The sequence below is a fragment of the Anomalospiza imberbis genome, chromosome 21, assembly GCF_031753505.1.
Source record: "Anomalospiza imberbis isolate Cuckoo-Finch-1a 21T00152 chromosome 21, ASM3175350v1, whole genome shotgun sequence".
In the NCBI taxonomy this organism is placed as follows: Eukaryota; Metazoa; Chordata; class Aves; order Passeriformes; family Viduidae; genus Anomalospiza; species Anomalospiza imberbis.
In genome coordinates, this window is record NC_089701.1 from 854,686 (window position 1) to 873,245 (window position 18,560).

General features: G+C 45.6%; 1 protein-coding gene across 1 annotated transcript; it reads right to left on the reverse strand.

Moving 5' to 3' along the window:
* Positions 1 to 477: 477 nt before the first annotated feature.
* On the reverse strand, positions 478 to 16,912 carry GOLGA1 (golgin A1). The gene is made up of 23 exons (XM_068210879.1): positions 16,838 to 16,912; positions 16,149 to 16,458; positions 14,422 to 14,512; positions 13,036 to 13,110; positions 12,450 to 12,547; positions 11,924 to 11,956; positions 11,267 to 11,395; positions 10,828 to 10,997; positions 10,354 to 10,465; positions 10,135 to 10,230; positions 9,782 to 9,907; positions 8,845 to 8,940; positions 8,315 to 8,410; positions 7,916 to 8,068; positions 7,591 to 7,686; positions 6,788 to 6,877; positions 5,886 to 5,988; positions 5,459 to 5,616; positions 5,125 to 5,286; positions 4,577 to 4,636; positions 3,874 to 4,038; positions 3,604 to 3,690; positions 478 to 2,784 (listed from the first exon to the last, which is right to left on the reverse strand). The coding sequence occupies exons 2-23, from the start codon at positions 16,281 to 16,283 to the stop codon at positions 2,704 to 2,706; spliced, it is 2,412 nt and encodes an 803-aa protein (XP_068066980.1). The 5' UTR covers positions 16,284 to 16,458; positions 16,838 to 16,912; the 3' UTR covers positions 478 to 2,703.
* Between the last annotated feature and the right edge of the window lie 1,648 nt (positions 16,913 to 18,560).

The window sequence follows — 18,560 nt, forward strand, 5'->3', positions numbered from 1 at the left end:
TACAGTGAATAGAACATAGTAAGCACCCTGGGTTTGATTTTTGTGTTCTTATCCACGCTAGAAAGTCGAGCAGATACTTCAGAACTTGTGATTTAAGTACTGGTGTGTCCTCTGCCCAGGCAGGACACAACTCCTGGATCCATGGCTGTCCCCTCGTCCCTCTGGCTCGGGCAGGGCTCCCTGCCCTTTGGCACCAAGGAGCAGCTGCTTGGGGAGCCCCAGTTCCACCCAGCCCTCGCTTCCATCAGCTGCTAAACGTGCAGCAGCAGCTGGTCCTGGGGGGAGGTGATTTTGGAAGCAGCAGTGGCACAACTCATTGTGGCACAACTCCCTGTGAGAGGCCTTGGTGGCACAGCTGGCACACCCATCCTCACCCTGGGCAAAGGTGGGGTTTGGGTCATGGTTTAAAAGTCAATTTTAAATAGCTATAGCATCCTAAGGGAGATAACCAGAACTATAAAAAGACAGAAATCAAAATTAGGGGTTTGATCCAAAATGTATTGCACCACAAATTTCATAGTGTTTCATCATACAATCCATATTTACAGCACAGAAGGAAAGAAAACCAATGGTGATAGAAAGGATTATGTATAATCACTGTTCTGAGACAAGGAAAAGTGCATTAGCTTTTTAATACATGTATACACACCAGTCTTGCTCTGATACCTAACGAAAATTCAACACTTAAGAACTAGTTTATGGTAAGTTGATCCTTTATGAGCTTTGGGATCTGAAACTGAAGCTGTTAGTGAATACATAACCTAAGATTTTACTTTGTCACTCCGTTCCAGGCTGCCTGTCCTGCTTTCCTTACTCTTCAGCAGTAACCTTGAAGCCAGGATCAGCATAAACCCAATAGTCATTCAGCAGGGAGCAGTGGGAGTGAGGGAGTCCTGATCCCTGGTCCCACAGAAACAGGGCAGGGCAAAGGGACATTAGAAAGGAAAATATCTCAGAGAATAAAATCTTCCCAGAACCAACAGGGTTATTCCACCCCGTTGTATCTCAGTAGAGAAACAATTGAAATAAATGTACTTTCTGATTGTCTATTTTCACAGTAGAGCAGGGCTGAACCCTTCCATGCTTTATCCTGTCTGGAAGTGCCATGAATCTGGTTACTAAAGACTGTTTGGACAAGCTATAGCATACAAAAAAATTCTGTCGGTTTTCTTAACTTCAGCCAAATCCAACCTGGCTCTAACTGAGGAGCAGCACCTGTGCCCAGTAACAGCTCCTGGGAGTACCTGTGTCTGGGGTGGGGCTGTCTGGGAGACCAGCAGGGTCTGGATCCTCTGGATCAGCACATGCACCTCCTGCCGGATCTCCACTGGACAAAGCTTGAATTATCCTGAATATATTTAACAAAAGTATGAACTTCCTTGTAAGAGAAGTCCCAGAACTGCAGCATGCTCACTGAATTCCATACATGTGTAGATTTTTGGAAATAGGTCTCAGTTTCCAGAAGTAACACTTAGTGCTGCTTCCCATTTGGATCCAGGTTTTGCAGTGGTGTTAATAAGTCTGGGCAAAATTGTGCTTCCAGGGAGGAAGTGCCACCTTGGTCCCCTTTCCTTACTGTATCAGGAAAACAAGCTGCTGGAACCACAACTGGTTCACTAAGAGTTGAATTTTGCCCTCAAACCCCTCATGAGCAGCATTTCTTTTACCCTAATAGTCAGGACACAGTTAACATATTCGTAACAGCTTTTAAGCATCAGTATTTGAAGTACAGAAAACCACAACCAAAGAAGCAGATCCTGGTTATAAGGATTTGTTGCTAGCAGACTTGGAAGAAAAAAAAAAAAAAGAATCAAAATGTTTAGTACCAGCATTCTTAACCCTTTGTAACTAGATTTTTTTTTTTTTAATAAAAGGTATTTTTTTGTGTGGATTTACAATACCTGGAACTCGGCTTTAAAAATTTAAAATGGTTTCCTACCCCTTTTCCCACTGCTCACAACCCATGGAACAGGCTAATGGATTAGTTTTAAAGGCGACTGAGGATTAGGTACTATAATTAAGACCATTTTAAATATTATTTTTCTTTAAGAAAAGTAAAATCAGACAACTCTAAAGTTGTGCTCTCAAATTAAATAATCATCAACATGCAGCCTTGAGGGCTGCAGGCCAGGCTAAATGCACCTTAAATTACACAGTGATATGAAAAAATGCCAACCATTAGTTAATGTCAGTATTAGAAGGCAAGGCAGAGTTCTTTTTTGGTTAAAGCTCCTGCTCCTGTCCTGTGAAAGGCTTTGCAAACCATCCCACTCTCAACACTGTTCTGCCAACACATTTTTCATTGCTGGCTTCCCACAGCCAGACAAGCAGCTTTTCTGTGCCCAGAGTCACTGGACTGCAGCACCCTGGAACAGCAGCTGGAATCACCATCCCAAGAGACTGAACTGGCAGCCCTGCTGTCAGCGAGGTCCTCAGAACCCTCTGGTGCCAGGAACCCAGGAGTGGTGAGCACAAGGAGCTGCTCCCATCACAGACACCGAGGAGGTCCCCGACTCCAGCCCAGAGCTGTTCCAGTCTGTAGTGACAATGTCTCCTTGCACAGTATTGGTTTTGTAAACAGAGCCAGAAGTTCTTGTACAAAATACTGCAATGACAGTGATTAAGACACACCTGGAGCAGTGTGTTCAGCATTCTTTTCACAGAAAGAAGTGCCTGGATACTGCCTGCCACCTTCAGGTTCCCTTAAGGCCACAGAGTCCTTGGGCTCGAGATAGACGGGCGGATGCTGCCTTTGGGAGATGGCTTTGACCCAAACCAGGACATCTAGGACACAACAGCACACCACACATCACACGGGGGTCACACTTTTAAGGTGTGAAAAAGAAGCAATACGGTACTCAGCCATGTTCTCATCATTTGATGGAAAGACCTATTTATAAATCAGAATGCTGCAGACTCCAGACTGAAGAAGTGGAGGCAGCTTCACACAACCAGATCTGGAAGGAACAGCACCCACTTCCCACAGGTGAAAGTGACTGAAGATTATACCTATATATATTCCTTTAAAATAATTTCAAATTAGAACTCTACAGTCATTCAAACACGGTGCCTTTAGTGAATGCAGCATTAGTGTTCCCTGAACCAGATGGTGAGGAAATCTCTTCATCTGCAGACCGAACACCCCAACTCCCTGGGTGGGCAGGGATGATGCAGGACCTGGAGCTGAGGCAGCACTCACTGTTGAACATTCCCTAAGCACCACACAGCCAGGGCCACGCAGATCTCAGCCCATGCAAAGGAGACACAGATCTTGGTGTCTGAGCCCAGTGCCAAAAGGACAAACCCAGAATTAGGCTCCTGCTGTTAAATACTGACTGTTTGGGCAAGGAGCTTCCAGCTTCTCCCCATAGATCAAGTCCACTGGGCAAAGCTGTGCTCCAACTCCTCTGAGCACCAGAAAGCTGCTATTTCCCTCACTGATAGAGACAATTCCTAGCACGCATGCAGTCAGCTAACATTTTAATAATAAATTACATTTATTATTGTAGCTAACATTTGGGAAAAAGACACTTTTCCTAATCTCCCAGCACCTAGAAATTTTCATTGTCTCATTAGAGACTACATATGGCACAGAAGCCTTACCTTGTACTCCAGAGTTTCTTTGAGCATGTTTTCTTCCTCTTGTGAAAAATTCAGTAACACAGACACAGCTTTAATGAGATGGAATGCCTGAAAGAAACCACACAGTTGTGTTCCAAACATGTTGCTGTCAGCTATTTTGTTTTATTGCCCCCACTGTACACTTTTTAATTGCAAAATTATGGAATTGGCATACAGCGTCCTTAGGAGGTGACAGGTGGCAATTTCTGGAGAAAGACAGATGTAGAAAGAGAAGATAAGTGGCACCTTTACCTCAGATTCCCTGCAGGACATGAACTTTAGTACAACATGTTTAAGGTACTCAAAGTTTATCTCCCTCGAGTCGTTCAAGTCAGAGTTGTTGGTGACAGTCACAGAAGCATTAGGCACTTCAGAATTTGCACGTAGCTCAGGTACCTCACTGTCAGGCCTTATTTTCTACAAAAAAAACAACCAACAGAAGAAAAAGAGAAGCACGTTGCAGATGCTGTTAGCTTGACACTGGGAGGGGTCTGGGTTCAGGATATCTAAAGAGGGTGGTACCCACAGGTGGGTACAAACTGGGCATCAACAGCTCCTCATCCTTCATGGGTCACAGCAGAGAAGTGTCTCCAGCTCTCCCTACACTCAAGGACAGGAGCTGATTGATGTCAGTGTTCTGTGTACATTACCCAAACCAGCATGGAACTGGCTCCATGGTGGAAATCATCCCTTGGTAATTTTCTCCTACCACTAACCTGCTTTGAGCCTTTCAAATGTGGGCTTTCTTCAGAAAAATTTCCAACATCAGAGCAAAAATAACAATTTTAAAAAACACTGTCAATTGTCTTTTAAATAGACTTTATTTTTTTTTTCTTGGAGAGATAAACCATTGCAGAGGGATGCAATGGGAATTAGCAGTCAAGCTTTTGGAATAACAGTGCAAGTACCTGCCAGCAAGTACCTTCTGAAGAGACTGAAAACACACAACCCTTACCAGCTCTTTCTGGAGAGTTTTCTTGAGTTCTGCCATTCTTTGCTGAAGTTGCTTTATCATCTGTAAGCATAGCAAAGGAGAGTTTAACACAGTATTCATTGTCAGGACCCCCAGGTATCAGGATAAACCCATGATAAACGAGTACTGAATGAAATAATAATTAACCAACACTGACAGCTGTGAAGAAGCAGCCTGAAAGCCTTGCCTTGCCAGCTGCACACAGCAGCAGGCATGTGACAGGACACCTGGGCTTTCATGTGACAGCGCCATGGAACTGAACCGAATTCACTCACAAGGGCTCTGCAGGAAAGCTGTGAATAGTATCATTTAGTGCATCTTTCTGCCAAAATAGATCAGGATTCATGCAGCTCTTGCTGCAGTTTTTATTCATGGTTGCTAGATACTTGTGCAATCCAGAGAAAAGCATTTACTCACAGCATACTGGATTCAAATGGAACAGTCCTGTCCTTTCAGGCTGCAGCATGGGCAGCACCAATTACTTGGCTTCCTAATTAAAAGGGGAAAGAATACCAGCTGTTTCTGTTCACCTTGTTTTTCTCAGCAATTTGCTGTTCCAGCTCTCTGTTATCCTTCTGAAGTTGAATGACATCTGCAGCTGCCACCTCTCCGTTCTGTTCCACCACAGAGTTTTCTGGAGAAGGCAAATGCTCATTGTTCAAGGCCCTCGTCGATTCCTCCAGTTCTAAAACCTATAAAAGCAAACATTGGAGAGACATCATGACATTTGCAGCCCAAGAACACTCCCCAGGGAAAAAGCCAGACTTCTTTTTGTTTGTCCAGGCAGGACAGAACTGGGAGGCTCCTGCACACCTCCCTCTTTTCCCAGGAAGTCTGAGGGAATGGATTTGCAACTGCACTCACATTTTTCTCATGCTCTCTGGCCAACAGGCACTCCTGTACCTGCAGCTTCAGCTCATCAATTTCTTTTCTTGCTGTTTCCTCTATCTCCACTGCTTGGCTCTGACTTGCTTCTATGTCCATCTGTAACTGATGCACCTGCAGCAAGACAGCTTCATGGTCTGGGAAAGGAGAGACCTGCTTAGTATCAGTGTTGCACATCAGATGGGGGCTTCTAATCCATTTGGTCTGTCACGAAGACAGAAAGCCAGCGGAGAGACAGAAAGAAGACAGACTGTCCAATTGTTAGTGAACAATAAGCCATTTTGAAAATGCCAAAAGATTAAATATGGATGAGAAATCTAGAAAAATTACAATCTACCAGGCAAGGCCAGAACTAGAGACTCTACTTAAAAGTTGTCTGGGATACAGTAGACTCATTTGGTCTAACCTTGACTGAGTTGGTTCAGTTCTTCCTTCTGTTTTAGCAGCAGATCACATTTTTCATCAATCAGGTGGTCCTTCTCCTTCATTAGGGTATTCAGATGTGAAACCTTCAAAGCAGAAAGGCAATGAACAGAAATCACTGAAGATATAAAACAGGAAGAGGGTGTTGAAAGATCCAACATCCTTCAGAATCTCAGCAGGCATCACCTGCACAATGCTGCCCTCAGTAACAAGCACTGAAGTTATTACTGGAAGAGCTAAACCCCACTTGGCTTCTGTGCCACCATCAGATTGTCACAGCCAGCATGTGGCAGCTGCAAAAGCTCCTGAGCAAAACAGGAGATGGCCTTAAACCCCTTCTACACAGATCTGGCCCAGCAAACACAGATCTACAGCAGTCCCAGAAGAACAAAGAAACCAAAAGATGAGACTAACTCCAGTCAAGCTTGCTCAGTTGACAGTTCCTACTTTAAGCAAACACAAGCTCACATTATCCACTATTTTTTTATACAGGAAGAGCAAATCAAGACTACCTAGAATTGACAATTGGTACTGGATACAAGCTCCTTCCTATGAGGAAATGTACAATTTTACAACTGCTCTGCTCCAGAGGAACCCAGATGTGACACAGGCACTAAAAGGAACTAACCAGAACAAACGTTCTTCCAAAGAAGCAGCCAGATGTCAGAGGCTCCCCATGGCCAGTGCACTGAGACAGTAACACCTCACATATTGCAGGGCTCTGAAACTGTCTCAGGTTTACTGAGGCAACTACTGCTGTCCCACATGCTGTGGATATGACTCTGACCAAGAGTCTTGAATGTTAGGATAAACAAACCCAAACCTATGCTCTCTGAAAGGTTGGGACGTCTCAAATACACTTTCAAACAGTCATTATTAACCAACCTGCTGTTGTAATTCCTCTCTCTGTTTCCGTGTTTCTTCCAATGCTTTAGCAATTTCCACACTGACAGTTTCTCTGCTGCTCATCTCATTCTGCAAACCAGAAGTAATTGAGAGGTTATGTGAGACAACTAAATCAAGTCAGTCTCTCATCTTTAACCACAAATCTATTAGGACTACAGTTATGAGTGTTCTGACACACTACAATTTCCAAATGAGCTAGGTTTGTTTTACTGACTGCTGCTCTCTGCATATGCAAGAGCAACACAGAACTGAGGTAAGAACCCAAACAAACCCAGTGCTTACAAGATCTTTCAGCTGGAAGTCACTATTACAAAGAAGTAGCTCCTTGCTACAACAGAACTTTATTCCAATTGTGCATCCAGGAGTAGCTATGAAAAAAAATTCAACCATCTAAAATCACAGTCAAAACTGGATAAACTGTAAACACCCAACTAATTTAAGTTTGAAACTTTTTGGTTTGGAGTGGAATCTGATGTTGAACCATTCTGTATTCACCACTGCTAACAGGATTTCCAAGCTCTTCACATCCTTGACAATATGGGAATGTATTATTTCTGCCAGATTTAGGCAGACCCAAGCATTCTGGTTCAGAAAAGGATCAGCCCGTTGTAATGCTTCTCAAACACATTTCTGCTGAGTACCAGAGATGATTTACAGCTCCAAGTACCTGCAACCTGAACATAACAGGCCTCCAAGCACTGAATGTAACCCACTGTGCTGTTTACTGTTCCTCAGCCTCAGCTCTGTCCCAAGACAATGCCAGTACCCAGTCCAGCCCTTACCTTTAGCCTGTTCAGCTCAGACTCTTGTTGTTTTAATGAACTCTCATACCCTTCTTTGCTTCCCTTGAGGTTTTCATTTTCCTGTTCCAATTGGCTCTGTAAAATAACGTGTATAAATACACAGTGCAATTATTCCAATGCTTTGTTTGAACAATTAAACACATCTAATGCTCTGCTCATATTTAGTGCCTCAAAGTATGATACCTTCTATTATAATGCCAGGAGCGCTGAATAAGAACATTCAGACAACAAGCAAGCTCTGCAAGCTGTGTTAAAATCATGTTGGGAAGACTCTCACAACCCACCAGACAGTTTCTGTACTTACAATCCTGTGCTGAGTTGTTGTTTTATCCAATTCCCAAGCTTTTTCAAGAGCAGCAATCTCAGACTCCAGACCAGTAACTTTCTGATCATACTGATGTTTTTCACTTAAAATCTGTTGCTGCAGTTGTTTTCTCTCATCTTCTAGATCAGCTTGCTTAAGAAAAATAAGGAAAACCACATTAACAGAATGGTATTTTGACAAGATCAGACACCATCCCATGAGACACTCAAACTGGGGAACATTATTCCTTTGGCAGCACTGTCATGTACTCACAGAGCAGAGTTCAGGAGACAAACAGCAAGAAAACAAACACTTGAATAACAAAACAGAGAAGTGATTGTCTCTGGGGATGCTGAAGACTGATCTGTTACTGGTCAGTGAAACATGCAGGATACTCACCAGCTTCTGGATCTTCAGATCCTGGTCAGCAGCTGCTTCTTTGCTCTTTTTCAATGTTTCCGTTGCAATCCGTAGTTTCTCTTCCAGTTCTTTATTCTAAAATTACACAATTAATTAAATTCCTTATCCACTGGCATCTATGCTATTTAATAAGTTTGCATAATACAGAGTGGCCCAGGAGGGGAAGGTAAACATTAAATCCCTGAAACCACAGAGATAGAGAAGCTGCCTATTTCACACATGCGGGTTTCAGAAGTTCTTCCCCACAGCACTGCCCCAGCAGTGCTTGCACTTGAGTTATTTGTTTCTTAGTACAGGGAGGATCTGCACAAAACCTCTGCCTTCACCTCCAGGCCCTCCTCCACCCATGAAGTGGGGAGATGCCCAGAGACACTGATCAATTACTCTCAAGACTAAATGTGACTAGATGTACAATCTCACCTTTGGCTGGGAGTGCAGTGAGGGGAGGAGGAGTAGGGCATAGAGGATGAAAAGAGGGGGAATCTGTGGTGAAATTAAAAACTGCTCACCTGTGTTCCCAACCGGTTCAGAGCCTCTCCGTGCTGTGTCCTGTCTGTCAGTACCTGCTGCCTGCTCTCCTCCAGCCTCTGCTCAAGAGCAGCTTTCTGAAGATTATATTGAGGTGAAGAACACAAGCAAGGATGGACAAAGACGTAAGGTGTGGGGGTAATAAAATTTTTCCTTTTTATTTCATTTATAAGGTCAAACTAAAATAGGACTAAAATGTTTTACTATCTCTAGATAACTTCAAACTGCCTTGAGTTTACTAAGCCAAGTCCTTTTGTCACAGCAACACCGAGGTGACATGACTGTAGGCACCCTGACCAGGGAAAAGCAAACATCCCCTTGTCTCCCCAAGACCCAGCTGGGGAAACATTGCTCCAGGCTGATTCTGAGCAGAGCATCAGTGCTTGAGAAAGAGATCAAGAAGCAATGAGAAAAAAGGGATTAAGCACAGCTAAGTTTCTGTTTCCAGCTGTTGTTTAGCACTTCTGAGGCTGAGGTTTTCAGCATACAACATTCTGTTTGCACATCTATGTGCAAACAGTTCCCCTCCCTGCCCCACTGCCTTGCCAAAGAACAAGGAAAAGCATTCACTGTTCTTGTGAGGATTAATTAGAAGAACTCCCAAATTGTTCCACCTCCTGTGGAGGTAGAAAGCTGCTCTCTTCCTTCTAAGCAGTGAGATGCAGTGCCCAAACAGACAATGCAGAAAGGCCAACGCAGACATCTGTGCAGAGCCTACACAAACAGGCTCAGTGCAGCCACCCACACGTTCTGCCCAGCACAGACAGTGTGCCAAAACACACTGACAGGACAAATGTGTCACTGTGTGACATCAGCAGCTTTCTTTCAATGGGTGAGAAGTAATGCATGACCTAAAAACCCCAAAACAAACAACTCACTAATACTGTACTTCTAAGCAGCCTTTAACTGTGTAATTACCTCTTTGAGCAGCTCCTGCACATGTTCATCTCCTGAGAGATTTCTTTCTAGCTTTTTTTCCAGGGAAGACACCTTTTCCTGCAGCTGTTCAGTAAGTTTATCTCTCTCACCAAGTTCAAAAGTCATCTGTGAGAATGAGAAATCACAGAATCTTCTTTGTAATGAAGCTTTCAGCTGATCTGTTGTGGTTTGAACTTGCAAATGCCAAAAGAAAGGGAAGTTCTATTTGAAAAGACAATATGATCCTGGAACACTTTCTGGGGACCAAACTTCCAACTACACAAAGGTGTACATTACCCAAATGTAAAGCACCTTTACAGCAGCAACAGCACATGCATCTGAAAGCATCTCACCTTTTGCTTCTGCTGCTCATATTCCACCTTCAGAGATTCATGCTCCACTTGTAACATTTCCAGTCTCTTCTCACAACCAGAACCAGCCACTCGAGCCTAAACATTTTGAGAAATTACTTCCTTTGAAATTTAAATTTCCAACACCACATAACTGATATCTAATCTAACTTCTGCAGACATGGAGCTCTTTGAATCAAATCTCACTTGGCTCAAACTTACATTTTGCAAGTCTACAGAAAGCTGTTGAATGACAGTTTGTAGCTCCTGTTCTCTGAACTCCAAAGCAGTGATCTTATTTTCTGCATTTGTCTCAGCTGTCATTAGTTCATCTCTTCACAGAAAGAGAATAAAAACAAGTGACATACCATTCCAGAAAAATAATCTTTAGCAGATAATTCTGCTGCTTATGAAAATGGACATCAACAAAATCTTTTTGTCCTAAAACCAGCCACCATCATCAATCACTGCTTGATTACACATTTTCAAAAAAAAAGCGACAGTTAAGCATTCAAACTATGAAAAAAGGAAATAATTTACCAAAAAAGTCTTACGATCATTGGTTTGGCATTTACATCCCCACAGCCATAGCAGAGGCAAAAAATCAGTGAACTCACTACACATACGAACTCTTCCAAAGAGACAGAACGCAGGGAAAACACAGCCACTGCTCCTCTGAAACCCTCAGCTGCATACCTCCGAGCCTCCAGCTGCAGGAGCTGCTGCTGCAAGCCCTGGAGGTCCCTCCTCAGGCCCGAGGACTCGCTCCTCGCCTCCTGCAGCTCCGCTCTGGCCCGGGTCAGCTCTTGGGCACGCGCCTCCAGCTCCTGCTCCGTTCTGCTCAGAGATTCTTCCTTCTTCAAAAGCTGAATGTTAGAAGATTTTCTTTGGCATTACAGACGACCACTAACACTGATAAACCTTTCCTCTGAAACCTGCCTCTTTCACTAATTCGTGGGCTGAATTGAGTGAGATAATAAACTACGTAACATTGTGTTCAGCACCTACTGTTCAGATTTTGACACCAACCAAATCTGTGTACAAGCATAAAGGCTGAAAAAATGAATGCTGGGCTACCACTAACTTAATATCCTAGTAAAAACTTCAGGAAACAAAAAGTTGAAAATATTCTTACCATGTGTTTAACTTTGGCAATTTCCTGCTGCTGAAAGCCCTCCAGTTCATCGATTTCATCTCGTTTTTGGAAAAGGTTCAAACTCTGCTCCCTCATTTCTTGTAACTGTGTTTGAAGCATTTTTTTTTCCTGATAAATGAACAGAACCAAAGGATATCAAAGGATCTCTGTATGCTTATGTCAAGTTAATGGGAGTTCAGGCAAAGTCTCTGTGAAAGAAATCTTGTCTTGCAGCCATACAGCTCCTGATGGTGGTCCATATAGAGCTAGAAATCCTTTCAGATTCATGTCACAGTGAAAATTACCAAACTTCAAAAAAAACATAAAAAGAAATCTGAATTCATTATAATGCCACCAATGACCATCTAAGCTGAACTCTTAAAAATGGACAATGTTCCACCTTACGGAAGGACAACTTTCCCATCACAACCCATCGTTCTTTACTTCCCCGCTGAAAAATAAAATGAGAAAGACCTCCCCAAGCACTTGGGCTGGTAACAAAAAGCAAATGATTGGCCTCTCCCACTGAACAAAGACCAAATAATAAAATGGACTGAACAGAGTTGAGTTCTGATAAGAGTTGGAAGTGTGCAGGATGGTGTTTGCAAATACACACAGAGACACACTACACCCCCTGAGAAAAACATCCAAGGTTACCTTTTCAACTTGACCAAGTTTTTCCATCCACTCCTGAACAAGAAAGAAAGGAGAAAAAAAGATATCAAAATCCATTTGCAGACTTTCAAGGACAGCAATTATGGTTAAAAAAAAAAAAGAAAAATAAGAATTTGTACTGTTAGCAGATACTAAGCTTTGGTAATGATTAAAAAAATAATCAGCAGCAGTACAGTAACAGCCAGTGATATAGATAAAGGCTAAGGAATCACTCATGCTACCCAAATACATAAGTTTTATGCAAGTAAAATAAATGTGACAACAGGTCTACTGCCATTGAATCTTATCCAAGCACAAGCTTAACCTTTCATTAGGAATTTTTGTGGGCTCTTGTTAAAACCAGTTGGAACAGTCTGAGCAGTGACAAGTCCTGCACCATTCCTGGCACTGAGCTCAGCACTGCCTCCTTCCCTCACACGCAGGGCTGAACAATTATTTTAATTAACAGCAACATCTGCTTAAAACATCAGGGTCATGAGAGTCTGAAGTCCTGCTCAAGCTCTCTTACCTTGTCCTTTTTTTCCAAGGCCAAAGCCATTCCTTCAGCCATCTTGGCTCGACTGGCCTGATGGGCTTCATTCTGCTCCTGAAACTTCCTCATGGAGGCTATCAACAGAGAACCACCAGCTGTATTAAAAACTCATCTTTTAAAATTACTTCTCACTTTCCTGTAAGTTATTTATAACATTAAAGAGCTGCTTCTGCAAGTAATTAGCCCCATCTTGACTGTGGCACTAGCGCTGTGCTACTCATTCCCTCACGCTGCTTGCAGGCTGGCAAAGAGCCAAAGCTAGCAGCAGACAGGAATACTGCTCCTGGCTGGATTAGAACAAAGCTGCAGGTTTCCAAAAGGCCTTTCCTGCACGCTAGTCCCACATTTGGCAGAAGGAGTACAATAACAACTTCATTCAACACACTGCTGCTGCTTTTTATGCTGTAAATAAGGTAACAACTCATGTTCTGATTGTTCACACTACAGAGGTGCACAGTTTGCAAGGAAATCATTAGCACACCTGTACACCAAACCTTTTTCCTTCCAACCACAGCAATTTTCAACTTAACGGAGCAAAAAGGAAAAAAAGAAAAATACGTACAATCCTGATGCTTTTCTAATGCATTTTCAAGCTTCTCTTTTATCTTCTGCAGATTTCGGATCTGATCAGCATAATCTTGTGTGAGGAGGGAGAAGAACAGACCAAGAATGGACAGACATTGGGGAAGGACATTTTTAGGGTAACAAAAAAATAAAAAAGAAAAAGAAAGGGAAAAAAAAAAAAGAGGATGAGTGGCAAATGACAATGATTTTCTCAATCAGAAAATCATTCCTGCTGAGGAAAACTTGGGTGACCACAACAATGAACACAAGCAAATAGTTCTGTTCTGTCCACAGGGTTGGCACAAACAGAAGGGCCTGTCCCAGGGTGTCAGTCACACAAACAAGAGCAGAACCAGAGAATGAACAACTGTCCCTCCCTTTTTACTTCATCCCAGAACAGTGATACATTTCACTCTGTTCAGGAAAGGTGTCTGGCACTGGAGGCTGCAAGGAAGGGTTAATTCATGGCCAGTGCACCCATCTGCTCCTTGCTGCAGCCCCACAGCACTGCCCTCACCCTCGCCCAGCAGAACCGACACAGGAGGGAATAAAAACAGTATACACACACCCTGGGGAAGTTCCTGATCAATGGAAAAGAGGATTTACTCACTGACTGGTTGGCTGCATGAGACTCCTGATACCCAGAGCCTCCCTCTCCTGTGTTAAGCCCCAGCCAGCACTTGTAAGTTTAACTTGTGCAAGCAGATGAGCACTTGGGCCTTTCAAACTCAATGTGAAATAATTTTTGAAGCCTGTATTTTCTTGAACTGAACAGAAGCCCAATAAGTCTCCAGAATAAATCAAAATAATCCTTATCTGGCTGTAACCTTTCCTAATGTCCCAAGGCCTCCCGTGAGCTTTGGGAAGCAGCAGTGTAACGCAGTTCAGCCCAGTCTCTGGTCCCCTCCCTACAACAGGGATGGAGAGCAGTGCCAGCCTTCACTACAGCTTTACAGAACAAGGAATTAGAAAGAAAAAAGCCTCAGGACTGTTTTATGCTGAATTCTTTGTTTCTACTTCATTTCCAAGCACACTTCTTTAAGGATAGCACTGTGTTACTGTCAACATCCGAAAGCTCAGACCCTATGAGAAACAAACCATTACACACAAGTGGGGACAGATGCTGTTTGAAACATGGGACAGAAAGCCATCCCAGCTGTTCCAAGGAATCACATAAATGAATTGTTGAAATCAGCAAAGATCTAGTTGCCTTCATAAAAAATTAATGATACTGGATGCTCCCGTGTTGTCAATCATCAGGGCTGCTACAAATCACTTTCTTTAGAAGACCCTAACTCCATGTGTTTTTTATGACTTAAACTACATAAATTCAAAGGAAAACATTTCCTAAAGTAAGAAGTTTTATATGTATCAGGGCACTTACCAGACAGTTTCACCTCCAGTTTTCTTATTTGTTCATTTCTTCTGAACAACTGGGATGAAAGATCCTCTCTGGAGCTGCTTCCATCAGAAGCCTTGGGAGAAAAGCAACACTCTAGCTTACAAAATTAAGAAAAAAGTGATTCTGCCATACATTAAGTCTGGGATAATAACCACTCTCCTGCCTAGGAATAGCACTGGTTTTTCCCATAGAGGGGAAAATTGTACTAGCACAGCAGAATGTGTAAAAAATGCTGACGGAGAAAACCAGCAAGGGCTTAATAGTGCCAGGCTGCCTGCTCTCCAAACTGTCACTGAGGAGACGGGGCAATCACTGAGGGGGAGGAAATCAGGCTCCACAGCACAGGCACCAGGAAAGGTCAAAGAGAGAGTTGTGAAAATCAAAGGAATTAAAAGAGAAGCAGTAATGCTTTTCAGGTGGGATAAACTCACTGAAGCCCTGACGCAGCAATCTGTCCACTCAAAACCCACTGCATAACTGACTTAAGAGTCCTCTGGTGGGTTTTGCTCCATAAGAGTTAATAGCAAGAGCAGTTAAATGAATATTGATAAAACAACTAACTCTTGGAGGTTTTCTGAACACCACTCACATTCATTATTTGTTTTGCCATTTCATTATTACATTATTTTGTTTTGCCAATTCATTATTTGTTTGCCATTATTTGTTCTGTTCCACAAGCTTGCAAGACGGCAAACAGAATTTCTACATGAGAATTTCCTAAGTGCTAAAGAAAAAAAAAGCCTCAGAAAAACACAAGACTAATCTATTTCCACTATAACAAGTATTTAAACATTAGGAGCTCCAACTACCTGCTTAACAAAACTGAAATTTCAGCTGAGCCTCAAAAAAAATTATTTAAAGCTCAACTGTGTAAATAACTTCTTCACTGTGCAGACACCAAACAGAGACTTGCTGCTGGCTCTGCAGTGGGGTGACACTGCCTTAATCCAGGCTTTCAAAGATGTGACAGCCAGCCGTCCAGGGCAGAGGTGCCAGAGCATTCCAGGGTCCCATGTAACCCATACGCTCCTGGAACTTTGCCGCTGGTTTAAACTGTGGCTTATAACGAAAGAGAGGAGCTACAGTAGTTTTGAGTGCAACAACACGGCCCATGTTTTCAGCAGAGACATGTGCAATGTCTCAGGTAGGAAGAGTACCAGGAAGCCAAGAGGTAAAATGACAACTGGCCAGCATCTAGCTGGCTTTTCTAATGACAGAAGCTGTGGCTGTCCCATCCCTGGAAGTGTTCAGGCCAGGTGGGACAGGACTCACAGCAACCTGGTCTAGTGGAAGGTGTCCCTGTCCATGGAGGGGGTGGCTGAGCTCAAAGGTCACCTCCAACCCAAACCACTCCAGGATGCTATGATTCAGGAATTAATTTGCTAACACATATCTTACACATAATTACAGCTTTATTAAAAGTTTTATGTCTATTTTTTTTTTGTATTTTTGCTTTGTATTGAAACAGCTTTGTTACTCATGTTTACACGGGAATGGAAGCCTCCTGGCAACTCCTATGTTTAACAAACGTTTTCTCTTCAATATTTAATTTCACTCGAGCTAATGATACATTTATGCATTAAGAGATACACTTACAAAGACACCACAGCACCTTTTCAAATCACACACTAGACTCGAAACGGTTGTCTGCAAAACCGTAATAAAAATACTGCCAGAGAAAAGATGTTTCACAGCAAGGTGGAACTCACAAAGTCGTCTCCAGAGTCTGCTCCCACAGACGTGATCGATTCCTTGCTGACAGACCTGGGGATGCGGGCGCTTCCTCCGGGCCTGGGAGCAACCGCCGCCTCCTCTGCGATCTTCTTCTTCAATTTGGCAAACATTTTACTGCTCTACAGCCCTGAAACAGCCAGGTCCTTTTGGAAAGCCACGACCTCCAACGTTTAATACGCTGACACTCTTGTCTAAAGCGTCCAAATGCTGAGACTGAATTGTGAGCCTCATCCGCTGCTTTACTGCATCTCCAGGGCCACTGAAGCCCTCAAGGCCCGGCAGTACCTGCAAATCAAACACAAGCGGGTTCCACACTGAAAAATCCCACCGGCATGCATGATTTAAAGGTGACAGAAAACCTTTTAACATCGCATCTGTCACAACGCGTTAAAAAATCGTGTCTCCCGGAGCAGAATCCGTTCAGGTCCCAAACCAACGGCCCCAAACGGCGGCGGGGCCGGGGTCCGTGGGGCGGGCGGGTCCCCTCAGCGCGGCCCGCACCCACACGCGAGGGAGGCCCGGCCCGGCCCGGCCCGGCCCGGTCCGGCCCGGCCCGCGGGGGCTGCTCGGCTCCGAGGCACCGACGGCCTGTCACCGCCGCTCCGCCGCGGCCCCGGCCCGCCTACCCCCTCCTCTCCCGGCCCTCCGTCCCCTCGCTCCTCACCGCCCATGCCCGGCCGGGCCTCGCCGGTCCCGCGGCCGCCGCCGCCGCTTCCCCGGACACCGCCGACCCGGAAGCGCCGCGCGGGGCGGAAGCGCCGCCGGCCCCGCTCCGCCCCCGGCCGAGCTCCGCCCCGGCCCCGCTCCGCCCTACAGCGAGCTCCGGCCCGGTCCCGCTCCGCCCCCGACCGAGCCCCGCCCCGGCCCCGCTCCGCCCCCGACCGAGCCCCGCCCCGGCCCCGCTCCGCCCTCCAGAGAGCTCCGCCCCGACCGAGCTCCGCCTTCCAGCCGAGCTCCGCCCCGACCGAGCTCCGCCCTCCAGCCGAGCTCCGCCCCGACCGAGCTCCGCCCTCCAGCCGAGCTCCGCCCCGGCCCCGTTCCGCCCCGGCCGAGCTCCGCCCCGGCCCCGCTCCGCCCCGGCCGAGCTCCGCCTTCCAGCCGAGCTCCGGCCCGGCCCCGCTCCGCCCCGACCGAGCTCCGGCCCGGCCCCGCTCCGGCCCCCAGCCCCACTCCGCCCCCGCGCTCCCGTTCCTCCCTGCCCCGGCCCCGCTCCTCCCGCTCCCCCCGCAGTCCCAGCCAGGAGCGGAGCAGGCGCCTCGGTACGAGCGTTTACCACAGTTTATTGACAGCACAGTCCGCCGGCGGGGCCGGGGCGGCGGCCGGGACAGGGACAGCGAACGGCTCGGACACGGCACACCCGCGAACACCGGGCGGGAGCGGCCCCGGCGCGGCGGGGACGAAAGCGAACGGAAATCTGCTCCAAAGTCTCTGGAAAGGCTGGAAAGGCGGTGACGAGCGGGACGCGGGGCTGTGCGCTCCGGCGGGGACAAGCGGCCGGCCCAGTTCCACGGCGGTCTGCTGCTCCCGCAGCGCCCAGCGCTAACACGAACACGCTTCTTCCCTCCCCGGACGACGGCAGAGCCGCTGCTGGCATCACACTGCTTTGGCGATTACAGATCCCTTGCAAAAAAAAGTCCATTTGCTCCAAAAAAAGTTTATTTATATATCTCTATATATTTTAAGGAAAATATCCGTTTTTACCAAAATACGATATACAGGCACACAGCTGTAAAATAACTTTAAACCAATTCACTATAAAATTACTTTTGGTAATAAATAATCTGATTCTCAGAGAGGCAAAACGCTCCCTGTACCTCCGCAGCCGGGCTGCCCGAGGCACGGTCCCTCTGCATTCCCAGAACGCTCCCACCTGCGCTCCCCTCATCCTTCTCGCTGGGCCTGGCCCAGGGCAGAAGCAACTTGTGCTTTTCAGCCTGCATGAGGCAGAATCCTGCTCCCAACAAAGCAGTTCAATGGCAGAACGATAATCAACACGTGCCAAAAGCGAGCTGTGAAGTCAAGGGGGCAGATCCTCCCTGCAGGGTTTGTTCTGGAAGGAGCGGCTGCTGGGACTGGGCTGGTGAGATCTCCTCGGCTCTGGGGCTCCTGCAGGCCAGCAAGCTGTGCTGGGGTCTGCTCCCAGCAGGAATCAAACCAGGAACAAAACATCCATGTGTGCCTCTGGGCAGAATTCAGTCCTTAACCCCAAAAAAGGTCAGATTCAGAAATCCTGAACTAACTCTCCTCAGTCTTGGCAATGGTTTAGATGGAAAAACAAGAAGTGGCTGTCACTCCTAAATCTGAAGCAGTTACGTGTGTCCTCTGCTCTGCTGAGCAGATCTCTATTGATCTTGAATACAATTGGTCACAGAACAGTATTGCTCTAA

Bases quoted from the DNA above. Each gene is read 5' to 3' on its own strand.
- GOLGA1 (XM_068210879.1), bottom strand. From the start codon at position 16,283: ATGTTTGCCAAATTGAAGAAGAAGATCGCAGAGGAGGCGGCGGTTGCT. The intron at 10,998-11,266 runs GTAAGAATATTT...TCTAACATTCAG, and splicing joins TTGCCAAAGTTAAACACATG to CTTTTGAAGAAGGAAGAATC. The intron at 8,069-8,314 runs GTGAGTATCCTG...ATTTTTCTTAAG, and splicing joins ATCTGAAGATCCAGAAGCTG to CAAGCTGATCTAGAAGATGA.